The following is a 24,229-nucleotide window of genomic DNA, read 5'->3' as shown; positions in this document are numbered from 1 at the left end:
AACATGCACAGTACCCTACTTTTGCTCTCAAAACAATGTACTTTTAACCCCCTTTTTAAGCATGAGGATCAAAATGGTTGAGTAAATGGTCCAAGACTAGAGATCTAGAAAGCAGTAGATTTGGCGTCTCCAACTCATGTTTGCCTGGGCTCGAAACTTGTTTTCTCAACCACAATGGTGCCCTGCCCTGGAGATCTTTCAGAATGTGTGCTGCCACTTTATTTTCCTTTTCCGTTTCAAGTCTACCTTGGGTGATTATCTTCATTCCACTGAGCTCAATACACTGAGAAAAGAGATAACCCCTAAGATGGTCTTGAGCCAGGAAGCCCTTGAAATGACCTTAGAGTTTGCCCTGGGAGCCCAGATTGATTCAATTGCTCCCTGAGCCTATGGAAAAGGACTAGAGGGGCTTAGCCAAAGACACTAAGACATGTAGACAGTAGTAGAAGGGAGACATGAGGCTGACAGTTTTGTGAAGATTAATTGCAAAATCACACCAAGGCACCAGGTAGGTGACCACTTGGGACAAAAACTCTTATCTTTTCTGCCTTAGGGGAAGCCAGAATATTTGGGTGCCACTGTGGCTGCTCCTGTGGTGAAGCTGGCTGACCAGGACTATGAGCCCCCCAGGCTGTGCTATCACCCCATCTTTTGTGGGAACCTCTCTGGAGGGGACCTCCTTGCTGTATTTGAACTCCTGCAGGTAAGTGAACCAGATGTGACATCTGTACTAGCCATCCATCGAACCAGATGTGACATCTGTACTAGCTGTTCATCTAGTCTACCTGGCCAGAGAAGCAGCCTCATGGGAGGTGCACGTCCATCACTCTGTGCCTGGTCCCTCCCTGCTGTCCTGTGTCTGGAGATGGCTCCTTCTGGGGATCTGGGAGATACCATTTAAGAACTCAGGTGACCAGCTATTCCCAGAGCCCCCTGTGCTGCAAGTCAGAGTCCCAGGATGAAAGGTCCTTATGGATTTGGCCAGCAAAGCTTGAGCAGCCCTATGCTCCATACAAACCATGAGAGGATATGAAAGGGGAAGGGAGCAAATGTTTGTGGACACTCCCATGTGCTCCGTGTTGTGGTTGCTGCCTCACATCCCTCTCATCACACTGAAATCTCCCTCAGTCCTGATGAGGTAGGCATTATGATTCCCATTTTATAGATAGTAAACTGAGGATTAATGTAATTGACTGACTTATCTCATCAGGCTGCTAGTCGGTGGTTGACCTGAGAGCTGAGCTTAAGACCTTTAAAGCCTTGTGCTCCTTACACTGTATTGCAAAGTTTCCCAAAGACCCCAAGTTCTTAATCTGTCCTACTAAGACTCTGGGGAATTTATGAACATACATCTAGGAAGAACTTCTCAGAAAGCAAAGGCAGGATACTTGGGGAGGGAAGCTGAGTCTGGTTGAATCATCAAGGACCAAATGGGACAGAGAGAGGACCTGGGAAGAAATGGCCCAGTGGGCCTGCATCAGAGAGGTTTCTCTCCCTGACCATCCCATTCACTGGGGGCAGATGGCACTTGCCCTTTGCATCAGATCAGTCCCTCTCTAGGAAAGCCCGTTTTCCAGAAATTCCAGTTTTAGAAAGATCTCACCTGGTACAGAAACTAGGAAGCAAGCAATCCTAAGACACAGCAAGCAAGTAAGAGGGACGGTGTTAGAGGCAGATCCCATGGGTATGGATCTTGTTCCCATCACTTACTAGTGTGCAACCTTGGGTAAGCCGCTTAGTCTCTCTCTGTTTAACCTGCAAAACTGGAGATGATAATTAATCTCCCTAAAGTGCCTGGTGTGAAATCAACATGCAACAAATTCTACCTATTTTATTATTATTAATATTATTATACCATGGAATAGTAAAGCAGGATATCTCAGTTCAGTTGCTCAGTCATGTCCAACTCTTTGCGACCCCATGGACTGCAGCATACCAGGCCTCCCTGTCCACCACCAGCTCCCAGAGTTTACTCAAACTCATGTCCATTGAGTCAGTGATGCCATCCAATCATTTCATCCTCTGTTATCCCCTTCTCCTCTTGCCTTCAATCTTTCCCAGCATCAGGGTCTTTTTCAATGACTCAGTTCTTCACATCACAGGTGGCCAAAGTATTGGAGTTTCAGCTTCAGCATCAGTCCTTCCAATGAATATTCAGGACTGATCTCCTTTGGGATGGACTGGTTGGATCTCCTTGCAGTCCAAGGGACTCTCAAGAGTCTTCTCCAACACCACAGTTCAAAAGCATCAATTCTTCAGTGCTCAGCTTTCTTTATGGTCCAACTCTCACATCCATACATGACCACTGGAAAAACCATAGGTTTGACTAGACAGACCTAGTCTAGTCCCATCTATTTCAGGTGAAGATACTGAGCTGGATAGAAAGGCAATGGCCTACCTGATATGGCAGGTTGGAGCCTAGAATCCAGCTACACCAATTCCCCCAAGAGCTGGAGAGACTGGAGAGTATAAGGGGAAGGGAACAGCTAATGGGTTAGACACACTTGTACTCAAATCCAAACTGCCCATGTGTGCATCTTGGGAGTTGCTTAAGACTCTTAGAGATGAGCTCTGAAGTACAGCTAATCAGACTTTGATTGTGGTCTGATTTTTGCTCCATTTAAGGATGAACTTTTTAATGCTGGAGTGGCTGCCTTGGAGAAAGAACAATCTATCTCTCAGGGGAACTAAAGCAGGATGAGCTCTTAAAGGGGCAGAGTAGCAGAAACCCAGGCATCGGCTTCAGTTCTGCGGTGACTGTAGTCTACAAGGGGAGGAGAAGAGGACTGGTGAAATCTTTGTTTTACAAATCTCAGGTCCTAGGATTCCAGGATGCCCAATCAGGTGAAAGTTTAATAGAACCAGCTTTCAGCAGATAGATGTGTTAGCACTGAGTGACTTTCAAAACCAGCTGGTCCAGTCTTTCCTCAAGTGAGGGTCCAGGTGATTTTAGGCTGTCCATGAGGGATTTTAGGTCACAATTGGGTAAAGTATTAGGTAATGTTGAATTGATATTGGTGGAGTTTTGATTTTTTTCCCCAGGTTTTTTTGATATAATTGACATATAACTTTGTGTAAGTTTAAGGTAGACAATATGGTAATTTGATATATGTGTGTATTGCGAACTGATTACCACAATAAGGTTAATGAAGACAGCCATCACTTCACGTAGTCAACCTTGTGTGTGTGTGTGTGAGAAAGAGAGAGCGAGAGAGAGAGAACTTTTAAGATCTACTCTTATAGCAATTTTCCATTGTACAGCCCAGTATTGTAACCATAGTCACCACGCTGTGCATTAGATCCCCAGAACTTACTCATCTTCCAACTGCAAGTTTGTGCCCTTTGACCACCATTGCTCACGTTCCCCACCTCCCCACCCCTGTCAATCTACCAATCTACTCTCTGTTTATGTGGTTTTTTCACTTTTTAGATTCCACGTATAAGTGATGTCATATGTATTTCTCTTGGTCTTTGACTTACCTCACTTAGCATTGTGTTCTCAAGGTCTATCCATGTTGTTGCAAATGGAATTTTGCCTGTTTTGATCCTTCTAACTACTTTTAGAAGAAAGTCTCATGCCCATCTGTGTATAATCCCTCTTTCAATTTGCAACCTTCCTTTTTAAGGAAGCACAGGCTTCAGTTTCAATGCCTCTAAAAAAACATCAATATTATCTATAGGAACATTTTTCTGAGTCTATTTGTTGGAACACCAGCCCCTCCAGACACGATGAAAAGAAACTTTAAGAAATGCTACACATGACATATTCCAAAAACATTATTTTGTTTTCATTGGTTTTCTTTTTAAAGTTACTTTCCATTGATGGCCAGTGGCTTTTGTTTTACTTAGCAACCCGAAGTTTCTTTTCTGAAGATGAAATGATATCTAATGAAAATGTTTACTAGATAATAGCACAAATGATAAAAGTGGTAGCTTTTGTTGTTGTTTAGTCACTAAGTCATGTCCGACTCTTTGCAACCCCATAGACTGCAGCAGCCAGGCTTCTCTGTCCTCCACTATCTCCTGGAGTTTTCTCAGATTCATGTCCATTGAATCTAGCCGTCTCATCTTCTGTCACCCCCTTCTTTTCCTGCCCTCAATCTTTCCCAGCATCAGGGTATTTTCCAATGAGTTGACTCTCTGCATCAAGTGGCCAAAGTATTGGAGCTTCAGCTTCAGCATCAGTCCTTCCAATGAATATTCAGGGTTGATTTCCTTTAGGATTGACTGATTTGATCTCCTTGCAGTCCAAGGGACTCTCAAGAGTCTTCTCCAGTACCATAATTTGAAAGTATCAATTCTTTGGAGCTCAGCCTTCTTTATGGTCCACCTCTCACATCTGTACATGACTACTGGAAAAACTGTATCTTTGACTATTCAGATCTTTGTCAGCAAAGTGATGTCTCTGCTTTTTAAGTGGTAGAAGAAGGACTGATGTGAGTAAACCAGCTCTAGTATAATGCTCTCATTTTACATGCAGAAAGCTGAGGTTCAAGTCTGGCTAGATTGGATTCAATCAACTGCTCTTTTCACTGCACAAATCTTCCTGAAGGATGTCCCTTAATCTAGGGGTCCCCAATCTTCCAGACCGTGGACTAGTACCTCCTGTCAGATCAGCAGTGGCATTATATTAGAAATAAAGTGCACAATGAAAGTAATGCACTTGAATTATCCCCAAACCACTCTCCACCATCCATGGAAAAGTTGTCTTCCACGATAAAACCAGTCCCTTGTGCCAAAAATGTTGGGGACCGCTGCCCTAATCCATCAGTGAGGGCTGAACCAGCAGATCCTGACAGGCTCTCTGAAGGCTGGGCTTTCTCCCAATGCCATGGTCCCACCTCTGATCTTCCCTCCCTCCCTCCGTGATGAGCCGGGTGGACTAATGCAAGATCCTACTACTTCCTGACAGCAGGGTAGATGGAGGCAGCCTTGTCAGAGGCAAGCAACCTAAGTGACACAATTCATTAGGGTTTCATTAGGACTTCCTCTCAGCTGATTTCTTGCCCAAAAAGTAATTTGATCATCAATACAACTGTCTCAGAGGGTGGATCTCATACAAGCTGAGCAGGCAGGAGCTGGAAAATTCCTTCATTGACACCTGTGGCTCTCAGCATCTATCTGTGAGTGGTTTACCTTCAGCCTCTCCTTCTCCATTACTGAAATGCTGCCCTGTCTCAGAAGAAGGGTTTGGTACCTGAGTTCTTCAATGCCCCAGACTGAATTCCTTATCTCCATTTTCCTCCCCTACCCAGCTAGCTGCCCCCTGTCCTCCCAGTCCTGGCCCACTCCCCCCTCCCACCCCATTCTCCCAGACTCTCTGCCTTGAGAATTCAGACTCAAATGTAGTTCTTCACTCTGGGTCTATATCCATGGCTAGGCCAATTGTTCTAGCCAGATGATTGTCCCTGGTTCCCATAGACCCTCGTTTTAATCAGGATTGTTCCACCTGCCTCTTTCCTGGTCTGCTAACCTACTCCTTTTTTCTTGTTCACTCAGTTCTCCACGTTCCCTTCAGAAGACAATTCCCTATGCTACTCTCCTCTTAAGAAATGACCAATGTCTGTCTGCTTCTCACCTCCAAGAAACTTTCCTGAGGTCTGTATTTTCGGAACATGAGTTCCTCTGCTGCTGCTGCTAAGTTGCTTCAGTCATGTCCAACTCTTTGTGATCCTATAGACCCTAGCCCGCCAGGCTCCTCTGTCCATGGGATTCTCCAGGCAAGAATACTGCGGTGGGTTGCCATGCCCTCCTCCAGGGGATCTACAGTTAAAAGAAAGCTTGAGAAATTCTTCATTGTTTTATAAATCCCTCTTGGGGCTTTGAAATGCCCATTACCATAGTAAAGACTCTGAGAAGTCAGCTATGAAGAAACTTTTGAAATTCTTTTTTGAAATTCAACATTTCCCCAATGATTTTGAGTACAAATATATATATATATATATATTTTGCATGATAACTCTTAATATTTCATGAAAAGAAAATGTAGCCCCTAGGAGAATGTCAGATGTCCATAGCTTGGCATTTAAGCTCTCCCCAAATTAATTTATCTTCAGACTGCTTTTTTAGTCTCACATGTCAGCACAGTTACTCTGCATATACTGTGGCCTCTTTACAGCAGACTATTCTGAATTCTCAGACCTCACCGCACAAACATCTTCCTCTGTTTCTAGCTGCACCGTCATCCTGTTCCGAAATGTCTCCCTACTCTGCCCATCCTGACCCCTGCACTCTACTTACTATTTAGGAAACTGATCACCACCGTTCAGGACCAGAGTGGCCTCCTCCAGGAAGCTTTCCCCCTTCCTCACCTCAATCAAATGTTTTCTTCTCTTCCAACTGATGTCACTTTGCCTCTTTTTCTGTTTAATCCAGGCTTTGATAAAGTCCATTGTTTATAGGCTTGTCTCCCTTAATCTGTAGTTTTTTGAAGGCAAGATCTACTTCATGCATTCACTCGTGCACTTAAGTAAATATTATCGCGTGTCTATTTTGTCTCAGAACGTTCCTAAGAATTCATCAGTGAATAAAACGAACTCCCTGACCTCATGGGACTTGTTTTCTAGGGAAGGGAAGAGAATGGACAACACTATGTAAATTGTAACATAGCAGCTGTGTGGTAAATGCTGAAGAGAAAGGGAAAGCGCGTGAAATATGAAGCAGATGTGGGTGTTGTGGGAGGGGGCAGAGTTAACACTTTAGGCATCCAGGGAAGGCTCCCTGAGAAAGTGGCATTTAAGTCAAGACGTGAAAGGGGATTTAAATATGCTTCTGGGATAGTTTCAAGAACTAGCAGTCCTTGAACACCCGTGTCCCATTGGAGGCCAAGATGATTGAAAGTTGAGCCTTAATCGTTGCAAAGGTCTGTCAATTTCCAGTTTACTCTTATTCCTAGGGAGCTTACTATGAGGCAGAGAGCGTTGCCAAGTGCTTTGCATGCTGCCTCATCCATTCTTCACAGCAATTCATGAATCAGATATCATTATCCTTACATTTGACAGAACTGAGACTCAGTGACACTGTGTGACTATTTCAAATTCCATAGCTAAGAAGTGATGAAGTGCAAGACTGGTATCCACCTATTATACTGAACAAGGGATAATGGAGGTGTGGATGATGGGCTGGAGGAGACAGAGAAAGGAGCAAGGCTTCTGAGCATCAATGATTTTTCAGATGGGCAGGAACTGAGACTAGGGTCCTACATGACTCCAAGTGTGGCACCCCCTTAAATTCTGTGCCTGGGTCCCCTGTCCTGTCCTGCCCCTGGAACTCCTTCATGGTCCCGTTATGTTAGATATGTCCTGGGATATTACAGCAGTCTGGCTTTTGGACCAACTTATCCTGATCCTTCTCACTTTGCCTTCATAACAATTCTTTAGCATACCCTGCTGAGTAACCGTACACTATGTGGCTTTATAGGCCCACAGCCAACCCATTTCACTCTGAAAAAGCTGAAAGTAAAGTCATTCAACCTCTACCATGCTGTGGGATCCTTCAAAGTTTTAGTCGCTCAGTCATGTCTGACTCTTTGGGGCCCCATGAACTATAGCCTGACAGGCTCCTATGTCCATGGGATTCTCCAGGCAAAAATACTGAAGTGGGTTGCCATTCCCTTCTCCAGGGGATCTTCCTGACCCAGGGATCAAACCTGTGTCACCGGGACAGCTTAAACTCTCAGGGGCATCTTTGAGGTGCTTCTGGAATGAGCTTCTTTAGGGCATTTCCCAGGTCGACATCCCAGCAGCCCCAAGATGAGCAGACACATGGTACTTTTTAAAGCGCATGTAGCAGCACCATCCTATGCCACCATCACAGCTGTTCTGTGGCTTTATCTTTGAAACCACAGGAGAAATTAGCTTTCTCAGAGAGGTTTCTCAGAGCTTTCTCAGCTCACCTCAGAGAGGTGATGTTTTGCAGCCTAGATAGCTCACCACCAGGCAGTGTTCACCTCATCTTTTCCCAGCTTCTTTTTCTGGTCTGGCTCATTCTGCAGCTTCATTATCTTGAGTCTATTTGGCATTCACAGTGACTGCTGTCTTCTTTTTCCGGGCTTCTTTCTAATTAACTGAACCGCATCTGCTGTTGCCAGCTAGAATATGTCTGCAAAAAAGAAATGGTGATATGTTTGTACTTTGCAGGTTTTGATGAGCAATTAGACTTTTTTGAGCATACGGAGCTAATGTGTCAGTCAGCCAATAAACATTTATCAAGAATCCATTGGAGTTGGAGCATCACTTGAGGGTCTGAGAAAGAAATGCAGTAAACAAAGGCTTCCTCTTGACCAAATTAGACAAACTCCCCCATGAAGAAAACTCCCAGCTCCAAAGCAAGGGTCCGCTGGTCCAGTATCTGAGGCCCAGAGAAGGACAAGGACTCATGCAGGGTCACACAGCAGACCCTGGTTTCTGGACTCAGTCCGCTAAAGTCTGCACTGAGCCTGCTGAGAAAACACGCTGTGTGCCAAGGACTGCAGAGTAGAATGGCTCAGTGTGCATGCTGTGTGCTGGGTCACTTCAGTTGTGTCCAATGCTTTGTGACCCCATGGACTGTAGCCCGCCAGGCTCCTCTGTCCATCGGATTCTCCAGACAAGAATACTGGAGTGGGTTGCCATTTCCTACTCCAGGGGATCTTCCTGACCCAGGGATCAAACCCGTGTCTCTTACGTCTCCTGCATTGGCAGACAGGTTCTTTACCACGAACGACACCTGGGAAGCCCCAGTGGCTGGGACCAAATCAGCGGCAGCTTCTTAAAAGATATGTGTGCTGAGCTGGGTCTTGAAGGTAATGCATGGTGGCTCACCCAGGGAGAAGGCCCTTTCCGTAGGAGACTTTCTAATTCCTTTGTGTGAGAGTTCAGTAAGGCACAGTGATTGCCTTCCTGCAGTTTCATTCACTCCAAAGACACAGGAAATGGCACTCTTCATCCCAGAGGTCTGCCTTCAAAAGACTTCATCTTCTGTTTCATTGCTTGCAACGTAGTGTCTGTGTGGTTGACTGAATCTCCTGTGGTGCATACTAGGGGAATAGTGAAGTCTCAGAGGTTGGAATCCTATGAGTCCCTCTGCCATTCCACAGCTGGAGTTCCCATGCCATTTGGTGAGATTGTGAGGCTCCATCTACTTGTCTTTTTTCCCTCCCCTCTCTACTGTGAACTCACTGAAAGCTTATGAACCTATTAACTCCTGACACATTGTAAGTGCTCACTAAATGTTGGATTGCCCTCATGAATGAATGTGTTTGTCAATTAAGAAACTGTGATAAAAATGCATCGTCTTGATTTACATTTTAAGCCGGAAACATTCCTTTTGTTAAAACAGTGGCGGTCTTTCCCATGAGGTGAGATTGTGTGGCAGCCTTCATTTTCCTTGCCTCTCCTGATTTCTAACCAGCCTTGATCTGTATGGTAGGTCCCCATGTCTGGGCTGCAAGGGCTCCCTCCCTTTGACCCACCCGATGTCACCCAGATCTACCCTGTTCCTGCCAGCATCCGGCCAGTGCTGAGTAAATACCGCGTGGAGGTAAGGGGGCCGGGAAGGATTGGGCTGTTCTTTGGGCCTAAGGGCACTGGTGCATTGCGATCCTGGCTGTGTTGTGTGAGGGGACTGGTGGGGTCCGGGGGAGACACAGCTGCTCAGAGGGAGCCCTCGAGGAGCCGCACCATCCCTTCCTGGAAGAACACACCGTGGTTCCCGGGCTGGGGCACCTGATGTTCCTACCCCTGAGCCACACCTGCTGGTTTCTCCCTGGGCCTTTGAGTGACAGTGCTCCCTGTTCTCTATTCAGGTTCTCTTCTGGGGAGTCCGAGAAATGAAGAAGGTGCAGCTCCTCTCGGTGGATCGTCCCCAGGTCCTCATCGAGTGTGGGGGACGCGGCGTCAAGTCTTGTGTGATCCAGAGCTACAAGAACAACCCAAACTTCAACGTCCAGGCAGATGCTTTTGAAGTGGTGCGGGTCCCCCCCTCCTACCCCCAGGCCTCTGCATGCTCATTCCCTTCATTCCCTAAGATGTAACTCACTCCTTCATGAATTTGGGGGGATGTTTTAGAGTTTCAGGTGTCCACTACTCACAAGAAAGAACAAGGAAGTTTAATTCAGTGAAAAGCCGGAAGGTCAGAATGATCTAAGACAGACTTTTGTTGTTGTTTTGTCTTTAAAGCTTCCAGGTGTAGATCATTTAGTAAATCAAAGTATGGTTCCCAAAGTGTGGCCCCCAATTCATCACCATTACCCAGGAACTTATTATAAATGCAGATTCTTAGGTCCTGCCCCAGGACTACTGGATCAGTCTGTTAGGGGTGAGCTGGGGCCCAGACACCTCTGGTTTAACAAGCTCTGTAGGAGACTCTGATACACACTGACATTTGAGAACCACTGGCCTGGAAGATACTGTCACAAGACTTATGGTCAAATGTTTTAAAAAATATTTTGCTGATTCATGTCAATGTATGACAAAACCCACTGAAAAAATAAATAAATTAATTAATTAAAAAAAATATTTGTACATAGCATCTCAGCAGTTTGCATTTGAACTTATGCTTCTAAAGTGATATTTGATACCTGTGCTTTTTGTTTATTTCGGTACTGTTTTATGCTCTGATTTGGAACTTACTGTGAAGTCAAAGTTTGCTTTGTCCAACCCAGTCAGCTCCAATAGACACAGATTTTCTATCAGCAAAGTGTTAGTCACTCGGTCGTATCTGACTCTTTGCAACCCCGTGGACTGTAGCCCACCAGGCTCCTCTGTCCATGGAATTCTCCAGGAAAGAATACTGGAGTAGGTAGCTATTCCCTTCTCCAGGGGATCTTCTCGACCCAGGTCTCCTGCATTACAGGCAGATTCTTTACTATCTGAGTCATGACTAGAGTTAAAGAATGTGTACTGTGTTTGCAAACCTTCCACACCAGGTTGTGTTGAGCCCGGGGTCGGGGAGGTCACCAGGGTAAAGAAACGGATGGGGCACTGGCCCCTCAGTTCCATCTTCAGTGGCTCAGCTCTCATCTGTTTTGTGTCGTGGATCCGTGTTTCTCTGAGATGAGAGTTTGGATAGATAATGACGAAATAAGAGGATTGAAGACGACTGCCATAGAGACTTGGGGAGTGTGTGATTTTTGCAGTTTATTTGTGGGTTGAATTGTTAGTGCCATCCCTTATATGTTGCATAATGACTCCCTGACTTGAGAAGACAGTGCTTCAGACTCTGGCCAGCTGCAGGCATAACCCGGAGGGATAGGGCAAGGCAGGCTCAGAGGAAGGATGGGTGCCTGGTTGGCTTTGGTCCTGCTCCCAGACAGGTCAGCTCGGGTTGTACCCCACTTCATCCTCATCTCTCCCTGCAGGAACTGCCTGAGAACGAGCTTCTGCACCCGCCCCTGAGCATCTGTGTGGTGGACTGGAGAGCCTTCGGGAGGAGCACCCTGGTGGGCACTTACACCATCAACTGCTTGAAACAGTTTTTGTGCAAATCCAGGGAGCCCCTCAGCCTCACCTCACAGGTGGACAGAGCCCAAGTTGAGAAAGGTAGGAAGATTCTAGATCTTGGAACTGCAGGCTACAAAGTTGTGGTACCCGCAGGTGCCCACTCAGGATCCCAGCACAAAACAAATGCCCCAAGGTCAAATGGATCTTTCTGAAGAATTTGCTCCTGTGGTCCCCTTTGCTTCTTAGCTGCCAAGGTCTGACCTGAAGCCTGACATCAGGGTCACCTCTTCTAAGAAGGGTTCTTTGTGACTGGAGCTCCCTTCTGCCCCTGCTTGTGTGAGTGCTAAGTCGCTTTAGTAGTGTCCAACTCTTTGCAACCCCGTGGACTGTAGCCCGCCAGGCTCCTCTGTCCATGGGGTTTTCCAGGCAGGAAGACTGGAGTGGGCTGCCATGCCCTCCTCCCTCTTGCCCCTACTCCCTGACATTTTCTTTGCTCGATGATATTAGGACTTATTCTGTTTGGGATCCAGGTGCAGGGTCGAGTTCATTGGGTGATGTGGTTCTTGCTATATAGTCATCACTTGTCTCTGCAAGACTGCTGTCTCATTACATTCACCGGCTCCTGCATGCTTTATTCCTAGTCTCCTCCCCACTGCATGCCCCCTACTGCTGACGCTTGTAAAATCTGAATCTATTTAATTAACATATATTATATGATACTATAATATTCACTTGGTTTTCCACTTTCATCCCTCAAAGCTATGTTTTAAGATCTATCCATGTTGCTATGGTTACTTTCACTTGTTACCCCGATCTGGTGCAGCTACCCTACAATGGTTTCATTATCCCCTCATATTGGACCACTGGGCTGCCTCCAGCTCCCCACTTCTGCAATGTTGTGATGAACATCCTGTGTGTGTTCACTGAGGGAGAGTCCTATGTAGGAGTGAGATTACTGGCTCCCAGGAGATGAATACATGTTAATTTTATTAAGTACTTTCGGAGTGTGCTCCAGAGAACAGTACTGGTTTACATCAGTCTACACTAGTCTATGCCAGTCTATTCAAGTAAACACCAGTCTATATCAGGTTCCCTATTATGCACATGGACTTCTGTGGCCAGAGTCCTGCCAACACTTTGGGAGTTCACAGACCTCTGGAGTGTCTAAAGTTTCCCCTGGTTAACACAGTGGGAAAGGGCAATCAACACAGAAGACCTGTCCACTAAATCTTGATAAACATGACTCCTACAACCACGGTTATTTAAAATTACTCTGAGGGATCAATAATAGTACAATCATTTGTTGATGACCAGTTATGCCCCAGACACATTACATCATGATCTCATTTATTGCCCAAAGACATGAATATGTTTACAGTCCTTTTATAAATATGGGAAAGTGAGGCTCAGAGTTGTTAGGAACTTGTCATATTTGAATCCTGAACTGTCTGATTGTCAGTACCGGATCCTTGAAATGATCACCCTGTATTAATTGTAGCCCAGTTGCCTGATCCAATGTCCTTTCACTTCAGATATTTCAGATTCATCAGTTGCCACTGAGCCTTCTGAGACCCTCAGCTCTGCTCAGGAGCAACCAAAAGCTCATGTCTTTGTGGATATTGAGCTGCCTCCCACAGTGGTACCTGACTCAGCCCAGGGTCAGGCAGCCAACCTGATTGACATCCCTGACTCGTCCCCTATGCTGGAGCCAGAACACAAACCTGCATCCCAGGAGCCACCAAAAGATGGAAAAGCTAAGGTCAGAATGTCATCCATCTTCATATTTACAAGGCACATTAGAGTTTGCTGACAAGGTTCTAGATACTAATCCTCCCATCTATTAGTTATGTGACCACAGCAAGCAACTTCACATTTCTGAGCATTAGTTTCTTCATCTGTAAAATGGAGACACTGATACCCACTTCATGGCATTGCCATAGAATCAGATAAGTCAGTGTGTATGGAATTAAAGTGTTAGTCAAATGTGACATTGTATTTAATTGAACAGAAATACTTCTCTACTCATTGGCTTGGAAAGAAAATGATTTCCTTATCTAAGCTTATTCCACAAATATTTTGAACCTACAACCTACTTTGTATAACATCTCACGGGACCAAAAAGATGTGTCTTCTGGGTTCTAAATAGAAATGAGACTTAATTTCAGTTGGCTGAGATTCTGTAAGGGGAGATGGATAAGTATACAAGACCATAAAGCGGGGACAGCAGTAATATTTTAAGACATAATTTTGAATGCAAAATCCTTGTGTACCTACCGATTGACTCAAAGAAGAATGCAGTTTTGAGAAAGTCCTAAGAGAGGGCCTACCCAGCAAATGGTAAAAGCTGAAATAAGAGGCAGAGTGAGATAGATGAATTGATATTTTCTCAGGCTCTTCCCATCTTATCCAGGCTCAATGTGACTCTCTGACAACCCACAGGTTTCTCTCTGTCCCACCAGCACTGTACCTGCCGCTTGGTGTTACAAATCTCAGTTGAAGTGTTTTTACCACCATAAAACTGGGTTTCACCAGTTTGAAGATGATTTTAAAAAACATCTCTATCATGTTGAGGTTTTACAGAAAACAACAAAATTCTTTAAAGCAATTATCTTTCAATGAAAAATAAATAAGTTAAAAAAAATATATATATATATATCTTTGGATCCCCTGTACCAGATAGGATGCCTGGCACATCGTAGGTAGCCAGGAGATGAGAGCAAACAAATGATGTGTACAATGTCATGATGAATCTGCATTGACACAACTAGCGGTCTTCTCCCTAAATGCCCACTTCCTGCCGTATACACATCACACTGCCTCTCCATCTCCCAGTCACTTGTGTTGTCGGTGTCATTTATTTGCACCAGTTCCGATCAGATATGATGCTAAAGGGGGATTATCTACATTAGGCCACTTAATCCTCATGACAGTGAAGTGAGCAGGTATCATTGTTCCTAGCTGAGGAAACCAAGAATCACAAAATTTCTATTTTTGTTTATATTGGCTTAGAAGTTCATTCACTTACTACTATACCACGTTGTATCATGTAGCTTGCTTGTCTCTTCCACTCAAGTCAAAACTTCTCAAAGGTGGGGATTGTGTCTAACCATTAGATTCCCATATCAACCATGATATATATCTCATAACTACTCAATAAATGCCAAATGAATGGATGACAGATTATTAAACTTTTATTTATTAAGGGGGAACCGGGAGCTGTAATCATAAAACCTGCTGACACCTCCATCCATCTCCTGAGGGTACCCATGCATCCTCTTCCTTAGTAAACTGCTCAGCCACCAGCATGCAGATTCTTGCCACCAAACTAATAATCCATCCCTCATTCTTTGACAGGACCCCAGGAAACCTTCCCGGAGGTCTACTAAAAGGAGAAAGAGGACCATCGCTGATGAATCGGCTGAAAATGTCATTGACTGGTGGTCAAAATACTATGCCTCCCTGAAGAAAGCACAGAAGGTGGGTTCTTTCTTGGCTGTGAGAGTCACGTGCCTCGATAAACACACAACACCCTTTGCCACCCCCCTCTAAAATCCTGCATTAGTCCCTCTTTTCAGTTCCACTCTAGGTAAGCTCTACTTGGGTCTGGTTCCGTTAACTGCTGAAGGGTACAAGCCTGGAAGGACCAGGGTCCAGAACTGCAAACTCCTTACTGTCTGGCTGGAGCTGGCCCTAGGACACAGGCTCTGCTGTAAATGCTGGTAGGATGTGATGTCTATCTTGGCATCCAGAGAATCTGCCCACCTCAGGGAGGTTCAGCCAGGAGAAATGGGGTCTCTAGACAGGTGGGCATCAGTGAAGGGGCTTCAGGTTCACCTGGAGACACCCGAGTTAAAACATTCTCCAGCTGGAGTCTAAGTTCATAGGGGAAACTATCAAAGTAAAGGCTGGGGTCCTGACCTTAGCAAATGGCAATAATCAGCAGAGCCTCATGCACCTGGAATAAGAAAGGAATTGAGTTATAAAGTCAGAGAACCAGTAGAGAGTGGGTCTGGAGATTTAGGCAAAAGTGGCTGAATTTGGTAAGACTTCTCATCCTTGAGTAAAAATGGAAAAGAAAGTTATTCTGATGTTATCATCATATTCTATTGAATAGGAACTCTTCTGATTCTTTATTTGGAAAGACCGTGTTTCTTTTTTTCCCATTTTTTTTTAGAGTATAATTGCTTTACAGCACAGTTTTAGTTTCTGCTCTGCAGCAGCGTCAGTCAGCTATGTTGTTCTCATTCAGTCGCTCAGTCACATCCGACTCTGCAACCCCACAGACTGCAGCACCCCAGGCTTCCCTGTCCTTCACCATCTCCTGGAGCTTGCTCAAACTTGCTAAATCAGCTATATGTATACACACATTCCCGCCCTCTTGAACCTTCCTCCCACCCTCCCCATCCCACCCCTGTAGGTCATCACAAAGCACCGAGCGGAGCTCCCTGTGTTGCTCAGTGGCTTCCTGCTAGCTAGCTCTGTTTTACGTGTGGTAGTGTACAGGTGTTAATGCTACTCTCTCAGATCGTACCCCCTGCCCCCCGCCAACTTCCTGCACCGTGTCTACAAGTCCATTTTCTGTATTCCTGCCCTTCAAATAGGCTCATCAGTACCATTTTTCTAGATTCCATTTGTATGGGTTGATGTTGTTTTGTCATTAAGTCTTGTCCAACTCTTGCGACCCTATGGACTATAGCCCACCAAACTCCTCTGTCCATGGGCTTTCCCAAGCAAGAATACTGGAGTGGGTTGCCATTTCCTTCTTCAGGGGATCTTCCCAACCCAGGGACCAAACCTGCATCTCCTGCGTTTGCAGGTGGGCTCTTTACCACTGAGCCTGCCGGGAAGTCTTATATATATAGGTGTGTCCAACTCTTTGCAACCCCATGGACTATACAGCCCATGGAAATCTCCAGGCCAGAATACTGGAGTGGGTAGCCATTCCCTTCTCCAGGGCATCTTCCTAATCCAGAGATCAAACCTAGGCCTCCTGCACTGCAGGCGATTTCTTTACCATCTGAGCCACCAGGGAAGCCCATATATATATACATTAATGTATGATTGTTTTTCTCTTTCTGACTTACTTCACTCTGTATGACAGATTCTAGGTTCATTCACATCACTTCAACTGACTCAATTTCATTCTTTTTTGTGACTGAGTAATATCCCGTTGTATATCTGTACCATTTTCTTCTCTATTGATTCTTCAGTCGATGGGCAGTTAGCCATGTCCTGGCTATTGTAAACAGTGCTGCAGTGGTATGGAGGTTCCTTTAAAAAACTAAACATACAACTACCATATGACCCAGAAGTCCCACCATGGGGCATATACCCTAAGAAAAACAACTTAGAAAGACACATGGACCATGTTTCTTCATCTAGGACTATCCATGAATATTGATATACAGTTACATAAATAAACAACCAAATGTTAGTCCCTGCCTCTAACCCCACTCCTTTCGCTGGAGTGGGCACTAGCACTTTGGGTGAGTGTGCATTCCCTTCCTCTTTCTCTGTTAAGCGCCGCAATCCCAGCACAAACCCAGCAACCCAAAATGTCAGCGGGGAAACTCACAGATGCGGGTCGGGGTGATGCTCCAGGGATGAGGAGGAAGAGCCGGGAGAGGGGTTGCTTTTCCAGCGGCTGAGAGGAGATTGCATCTAGAGGACAAGGACGTCAACAAGCTTGGTGGCCCTGGTCCTGGATGTGTGGGTATCTCTTCTCTAAGGCAGGGCATCTCCCTGCACTTAAGTCCTAGGCCTTTACAGTGAGGCTTCCTCTGGGGGCTACTAAGGACCATTTGACATTCTTTTAAAATGCTGAGGGCTGAGATAATTCAATGAGAACTGTTAGCAGTCCGGGTTAATAAATGAGATGTGAGAGTGTCATCATCTTGTCTTCCTCTTTTCTCAAAGGAAAAGGAGAGCAATTCCAAGGAACAAAAAAGCAACACAGGTGAGTGGCTGTTCTGGGGACTTGTAAATACAACACAAAGCCATTTGAGTGAGAAAATGGTAAAACGGGAGCCATGAGAGCAACCTTGGAGCCCAACGCCCTCATTTCCCAAGTGAGGAAATAATCCTAGGAAGATGACAGCACTTTAAAGAGGTTGTGTAGCTGATTTGAGCTGGACAGGAACCAGATCCCAGGAGCCCAGGCCTCCTGAGTTCAGTTCAGTGCTGAAGTCGACCCGTTGGCTCAAATCTCTACCCTAAAGTCTTAATGTAGAAACAGCAGAGTAAAAATAGGAACAAACTGGGAAGGCAGGCCAAAACCAACATGATAAACTTTAATAGAGGTGGCCTGGATTTAGGTTCCAAAACTCAGTTGACAAGGATTGGATAGAGCTGGTTTGGCAGAAGCTCAAATGAAAGAGCCCTGGGATTTGAAATGACTGCAAACTTGATGTAAGCCAACAGTAGGTCTGGGCCTAAAACAATAGGAACACCAAGTGCTGTTTCAGGTAACGCAAAAGTAAGAAGACCAGGGTCAATTTCAGTTCCTCAGGCCACTCCTATTAGCCTATTTCATTCTAAGACCAGCCCCAGGACATAAGCAATAGTATCTTGGTTTGCAGATAGATAGTAAAACGGAAAGTACGAAGAGGTTGAGTCACTTGCTGAAGTTTATATGGCTAGAAAATATCAGAGCTGGAAGTCTGTCTCAGGTGGTTTTTCTCCAGAACCTGCTCCTAAAAAATTACCAAATAATCTCTCAAAGTACAGTTGTGACTTTGTGTAAGACTATTAACCTATTTGAGTTTGAAGATTTTTTTAAAATAGTTATTATTTTTATTTATTTTATTAGGCTGCACCAGGTCTTAGTTGCAGCATGCAGGATCTTTGGCCTTCGTTGTGGCATGTGGGCTATTTTTTAAAGTTGTAGTATACGGGATCTAGTTCCCCAGCCAGGGATCAAACCCAGGCCTCCTGCGCTGGAGAGCAGTCTTAGCCACTGGACCACCCAGAGAAGTCCTGAGACTGAGGTTGTTGAACTAGACAATTCTCAAGGTCCTAAAGAGATCTGAGGGGGAATGTATCTCAAGCTTGGGTGTCACTTTATCCTGGGTCTGCTCTTTACTAGTTGGGTGACTGGGCAAATTACTCACCCTCTCTGTGCCTAGTGTAATGAGTTCTTGCACGTGGCAGGAAGGCCAGCACATTGCTAGCCCCAGGCATCTGCTGACATCGCCCTGCTACTTGAGTGCAATCTCCTCCGCTCCTACAGTGCCTGGTTTGAAGGACTCAGGGCAGAAATCCTGCAACGAAATGTTACAATTTCTTCTTCTTCTTCTTCTTCTCTTTTTCTGCTGTGCCACAGAACATGGGGAAATCTTAGTTCCCCAATCAGGGATGGAACCTGTGCCCCCTGCTTAACGACTGGGCCACCAGGGGAGTCTCTCTCTTCCTTTTTTAAAAGAAGGGTCATGACACATGCCAGAGCAAAGGAAAAGAGGAGCTTGACCTTGTCTCTTCTCATCTAAACAGTCACAAGAAGCCTAACCATTTCCGCTAAATATCCACAGAGGCGAAACCAGATGAGGTAGTGGTAAATATAGACAGCCCGAAGAAGAAGAAAGACAAAATACTCAAGAAAAAACCCAAAGAAGATGAAATGCCCAACCTGGCCGTCTTGCAGGTGTGTGGACACAGCCCTCTTGGCCATGGTTAGGGCGGGAAACTCAGAAGGGGGGTTCTTTTAGTCCTTCAGCCAACTTCGGAATGCCTTTGTCTGAACTAACTTGCTTTGTCTTTGTTATCATCACTGATTCAAAACAACAAACTGACGAGCATGCAAGCCAAGACAGTAGAGCTTGTTCTTTTCCGTTTTCTGCATGCCCATATTGAGAAGGGGCATAATTTATATTGGCTAGCCTGGATCCAGCAACGTAATTTACAGTGTGTGAGTTCCCCTGGGATCGCTTCTTGGGGCTTGACATCATCATGCAGATGTGCACAGACTCGAAATAGCAAGAGTTTTAGCTCTTACTAAAGTCAGCTCCATCAGACCAATCCTAACATTAGCCAGAGGTTGTTAGCTAGAGGCAAATTGACGGATATGAAAATTGGGAGTATGAAAATTATGTACCTAGATACTGAATTTAGCTAAGTTATTTTGATGGGAAATTTGAAGAAGTGATCTAAGTATATTACTAAACCAAAAACTCAATTCAGTTTTCCATTTCTAAAATATACATGTGATTTTCTACTTGGAAAATTCACGGCTATATGCATTATAATAAAAGCAAATATTCCATCACTTTATATGCATTAAGAATGAAATGTTTAATGAACAGTTTTTAATTTGAATATCCTCAAAATATGGCAGTCTGTATCTGACAGTGACATCAATTAGCTATAAAAAGTTTTGCCACATATACTTATATATTACATTTATACTTATATAATTACATTTAAAAACTTTGGTTTAGCTATACTTCTTAGTATTTGAAAGTTTATCAGAAGTGTTTTATACATTTCAGAGTGGTAGCTGGTTCTAGGAATGTCAAATCAATCATATTTCTTATTTTGCTAAAGATAAATTAACAGTTCCTCTTAGATTTTTCCAAGGGGTGTATAGGAAGACTGGTTTTGGAGAATCTTGGCATTTTTTCATTAAATCAATCCTGGGCTTTCCTTCCTCTAAGCACTGTCTCCTCCCTTCTTCCTAAAGATATATGATGGGGATCTCGAGAGTGAATTCAACAATTTTGAAGACTGGGTGAAAACCTTTGATCTGCTCAGAGGCAAGTCTATGGAAGATGACCAAGGCCTCGATGGAGACCGAGTCATAGGAAAGTTTAAGGCAGGTTCCAAAGTTAACTCTTTTATTTGGCTCTCCTGTCTATAAATATCAGATACAGCTTAATTCTGTGGGACTGTGGTGTGCAATGTGTGTAAGGAAAATCCTTGATCTCTATGCAAGACCCTCCCTTTCTAGAATTCCACAAGACCAAGCCCTAGTCTTTTAAAGTATTTTATTTGTGGCCAGTAAAGTAGACTGGAGCTCAGTCTGTGGAACATGAGAAACCAGAGTCATTACCTAAAAAGATCACTGAGTTTTACTCTCCTTTCCCCACCCCTGGCCTCCCAAACATATGATTGACACAAACTTACCAGCTGATTGATTAAACTGATCAAACCACTCAAGCCCTTCATCTGGCAGACCTATGATGTCAGCCTCACAAAGTAATAGGTGACACTAGCTATGAACCTACTGCATGCCTGGGCCCTTTATATCAAAGTGATGTGTTGGAAATCACATGGGCATTGCAGCTTGCCAATCTGGATTTTAAATCCTCATTGTGATACCAACTAGCTTCGTGATCTTGAGCAGTACTTGACCTCCCTGAGCCTCGATTGCAGCATCTAAAAATAGAAATACTGCAGTCGGAATGGAGTGAGATGATGGGAGAAAATGCTAGCTCAGCACCTCACATGTAAAAGGCACTCAGGATCCCATCTGATGCTCCTATTCCTGTTTCTCATGTAACAGCCCACTGAGGAGGGTGTTGCTGTACCAACACCGATTCACTGGTGTACTGTGAAGAAGTGCAGATGCAGGCAGGTTTTATGAACTGTCCAAGGACACCCAGGGGCAAGGGTAGAGCTACCCCAAGTCCTATTGGGTCCCAGAGTGTGGTTCATTCCCAGTGCTGTGCCCTATATGGTTTTCAGTGGAGCATTCATCATGTTGTTTCAACGGCTTTGTGGTTCCAGGGCTCTTTCTGCATCTACAAAAGCCTGGAGGATTCCAGTTTCGAGGACAGCGGGCAGCTGAGAATCCAGCAAGGGATTCCCCCCAACCACCCCGTCAAAGTCCTGATCAGGGTGTACATTGTTGCGGTGAGGCATCCTCGTTTACTCTGAGGGGTTGTTGGAATCTCCAAGAGCTGCCACAACAAAGTATTATAGACTGGGTGACATAAACAGTATTCCTTTTCTCCAGTTCTGGAGGCTGGAGGTCCATGTTCAGGTGCTACCAGAGCTGGTTTTTGGAGAGGTGTATCTTCCTGGCTTGTAGATGGCCATCCTCTTGCTGTGTCCTCACAAGCCTTTCCTTTGTGTGTGCATTTGTGTGTGTGTGTCTGTGTGTATGTGTGTGAGTGTGAAAGAGACCCAGACACAAAGAGGAGAGAGACAAAGAGAGGAGAGGAGATATGTTGTTTTCTTGTTCTTGTAAGCTCACTGGTTCTATCAGTTTAGGACACCATCCTTCAGTCAGTCAGTCAGTTCAGTCGCTCAGTCGTGCCTGACTCTTTGCGACCCCAAGAATCGCAGCACGCCAGGCCTCCCTGTCCATCACCAACTCCCGGAGTTTACTCAAACTCATGCCCATTGAATCGGTGATGCCATCCAGCCATCTCATCCTCTGCCATCCCCTTCTCCTCCTGCCCCCAATCCCTCCCAGCATCAGGGTCTTTTCCAATGAGTCAGCTCTTCACATGAGGTGGCCAAAGTACTGGAGTTTCAGCTTCAGCGTCAGTCCTTCCAATGAACACCCAGGACTGATCTCCTTTAGGATGGACTGGTTGGATCTCCTTGCAGTCCAAGGGACTCTCAAAAGTCTTCTCCAACACCACAGTTCAAAAGCATCAATTTTTCGGCGTTCAGCTTTCTTCACAGTCCAGCTCTCACATCCATACATGACCACTGGGAAAACCATAGCCTTGACTAGATGGACCTTTGTTGGCACCACCCTTAGGACCTCGTTTAACCTTAATTATTTCCCTAAAAAGCCCTGTCTCCAAATACAGTCACATCAGGGGTTACAGCTTGACAAAGGGATTTTGAGAAAACACAACACGGTCCGTAATAAGGGGTATGAAGTTTGGTTGGGCTTCCCTGATGGCTCAACAGGTAAAGAGTCTACCTGCAATGCAGATGACGCGGGTTCGATCCCTGGGTTGGGAAAATCCCCTGGGGAAGGAAATGGCAACCTACTCTGGCGTTCTTGCCTGGGTAATCCCAAGGACAGAGGAGCCTGGTGGGCTGCAGTCCACGGGGTTGCAAAGAGTCGGATGTGACTTAGCAACTAAAGAACAATAGAGTTTGCTTGGTAACATGGACGTTTGCTGGCTTTTCACTCAGCGAGAACATTCCCAAGCTGACAGGACCACTCTGTGTGGCTTTGTTTGCTCGCTGTGGTTGGCTGCTAGCTGAGCAGGGAACCGAGTAGCGCTGCAGCAGGAGGCTCCCAGGCAAGTCAGCCAGTGAAAAGGACCGGGGCGGAACAGGGCAGCCGCCGCTGCTCAAGCCTCCCACTCCCACCCAACTATGCCTCTGCTCTGCTGCAGTCAGACATTTCATTTCCAGGGTATTTCCAAGAAAACTATTATCTGCCCTGGGCTTCCTTTCTCATAGTGAGGGCACTGATCCTTCGTTGTGAAACCTCTTAGCCTGATTGCCAGGAAGCTTGGGGCCAAATTTGGTGCTTGATCAAAGTGACCCTGTGCTCAGCTTTCATGGTTCATGTATTTGTATTGATCTCCTGACCTTGGAGCTGATTTATAGCCATCTTATCGCATATTAACTTTCTTGTTTACATTGCGTAAAATATTTTTAAGAAACTGAAATGAAACATAAAACAAAGATGAATGAGTCTTTAATGCTAAGGTAGAATGAAATGTCCCCTTTCCACCATGCAGTTCTTACGTTTCCCTCATTATTAGTAGCACTGCCATCATCACCATGACCACCACGTGTGAGGCATGTTCTAATCACTAAGGATGTTGTGATGGGAAAAAAAAACCAAAACAGTCCTTGCCTTTGAGGAAGTCACAATCTAATTGGAAAGATGAGAAGTACTTGTAAAGTGTTACTGGCCATGCCAGTGGTCTATATTAAACACTCAGCCACAGGAGAATTTAGATAAATCTCAAAATTTTGTTCAAGAGATCACTCATGTCTTGGGAGAGATATTGTGCATTCCTCAGGAAATAGACCATGCTTTCAAATAAATTTGAGGAAGTATTGTGCATATAATAATTCATTTCCCTTGTCCAACCCCTGAGATACATAAAGCTCATTAACACGATGAATGCTCTGAGAATTCCAGAAGCAAAGAAACTGATTTAACAGCTTGATTCTTTAGCAGCATTTTCAAAACTTACTGCCCATACCTATTTTTTCTCCCTACAGAAAACCCTGCCATCTTTCTTGTGAATCAAATAGAACATAGAATCTGTATAGGAGGAAGGAGAGGGAGAAATCTCTTGGACCACAGAGACTGGAGAAGGACTATGATTTGTGTATTCATTTAGCAAATACCTGTAGCACAATTTTATATGTATACATACGTATGTGTATATGTGCATGTATATATCTATATTTGTATACAGGTACCCTCTAGAATGCAGATCAGGTTCCTGCTCAGGAAACAGCATGGAGGAAGGAGGACTGGGACTGAAAGTTGAGCACAAGCAGGTCTTGAACAAATGAAGAGTCAGAGAGTGCCAGCCCTGAGTTTTAGGGTATAGGATAGACTATGGGCAGCCAATGTTTTTCCTTGACATTTCTAATAACAGTGATTATGTGTTTCTCACACTGATTTAATTAACTCAATAATTTAAATCTTGAAATCTCTTAATTTGATAAAAATACCAAAAAAAGTAAAAAATTATACTACTTAAAAGTTGCACAGAGAAAGAAATCAAATCCCCTCAATTCTGCAATTCCATCCCCAGAAATAGCTTACCCTTCTTATGCATATATACTCTTCTTATGCAAACACATCTCTATCTATTTACACTTGTCTACAACTACATCCCATCACTTCATGGGAAATAGATGGGGAGACAGTGGAAACA

General features: G+C 44.7%; 1 protein-coding gene across 2 annotated transcripts in view; it reads left to right on the top strand.

Moving 5' to 3' along the window:
- Positions 1-24,229, top strand: part of FER1L6 (fer-1 like family member 6) — a 169,563-nt gene that overhangs the window by 109,350 nt on the left and 35,984 nt on the right. For both annotated transcript variants that reach the window (XM_061123247.1, XM_061123246.1), the window contains 10 exons: positions 554-703; positions 9,409-9,519; positions 9,785-9,946; positions 11,339-11,519; positions 12,953-13,179; positions 14,775-14,897; positions 17,337-17,376; positions 18,947-19,059; positions 20,095-20,226; positions 21,141-21,266. In XM_061123247.1, coding sequence (XP_060979230.1) covers positions 554-703; positions 9,409-9,519; positions 9,785-9,946; positions 11,339-11,519; positions 12,953-13,179; positions 14,775-14,897; positions 17,337-17,376; positions 18,947-19,059; positions 20,095-20,226; positions 21,141-21,266 — 1,365 coding nt within the window. The remainder of the gene's footprint in view (positions 1-553; positions 704-9,408; positions 9,520-9,784; positions 9,947-11,338; positions 11,520-12,952; positions 13,180-14,774; positions 14,898-17,336; positions 17,377-18,946; positions 19,060-20,094; positions 20,227-21,140; positions 21,267-24,229) is intronic.

The sequence above is a fragment of the Dama dama genome, chromosome 21 (assembly GCF_033118175.1).
Source record: "Dama dama isolate Ldn47 chromosome 21, ASM3311817v1, whole genome shotgun sequence".
NCBI lineage: Eukaryota > Metazoa > Chordata > Mammalia > Artiodactyla > Cervidae > Dama > Dama dama.
The sequence above is the reverse complement of the archived record's forward strand: the minus strand, read 5'-3'. Positions and strand labels throughout refer to the sequence as shown.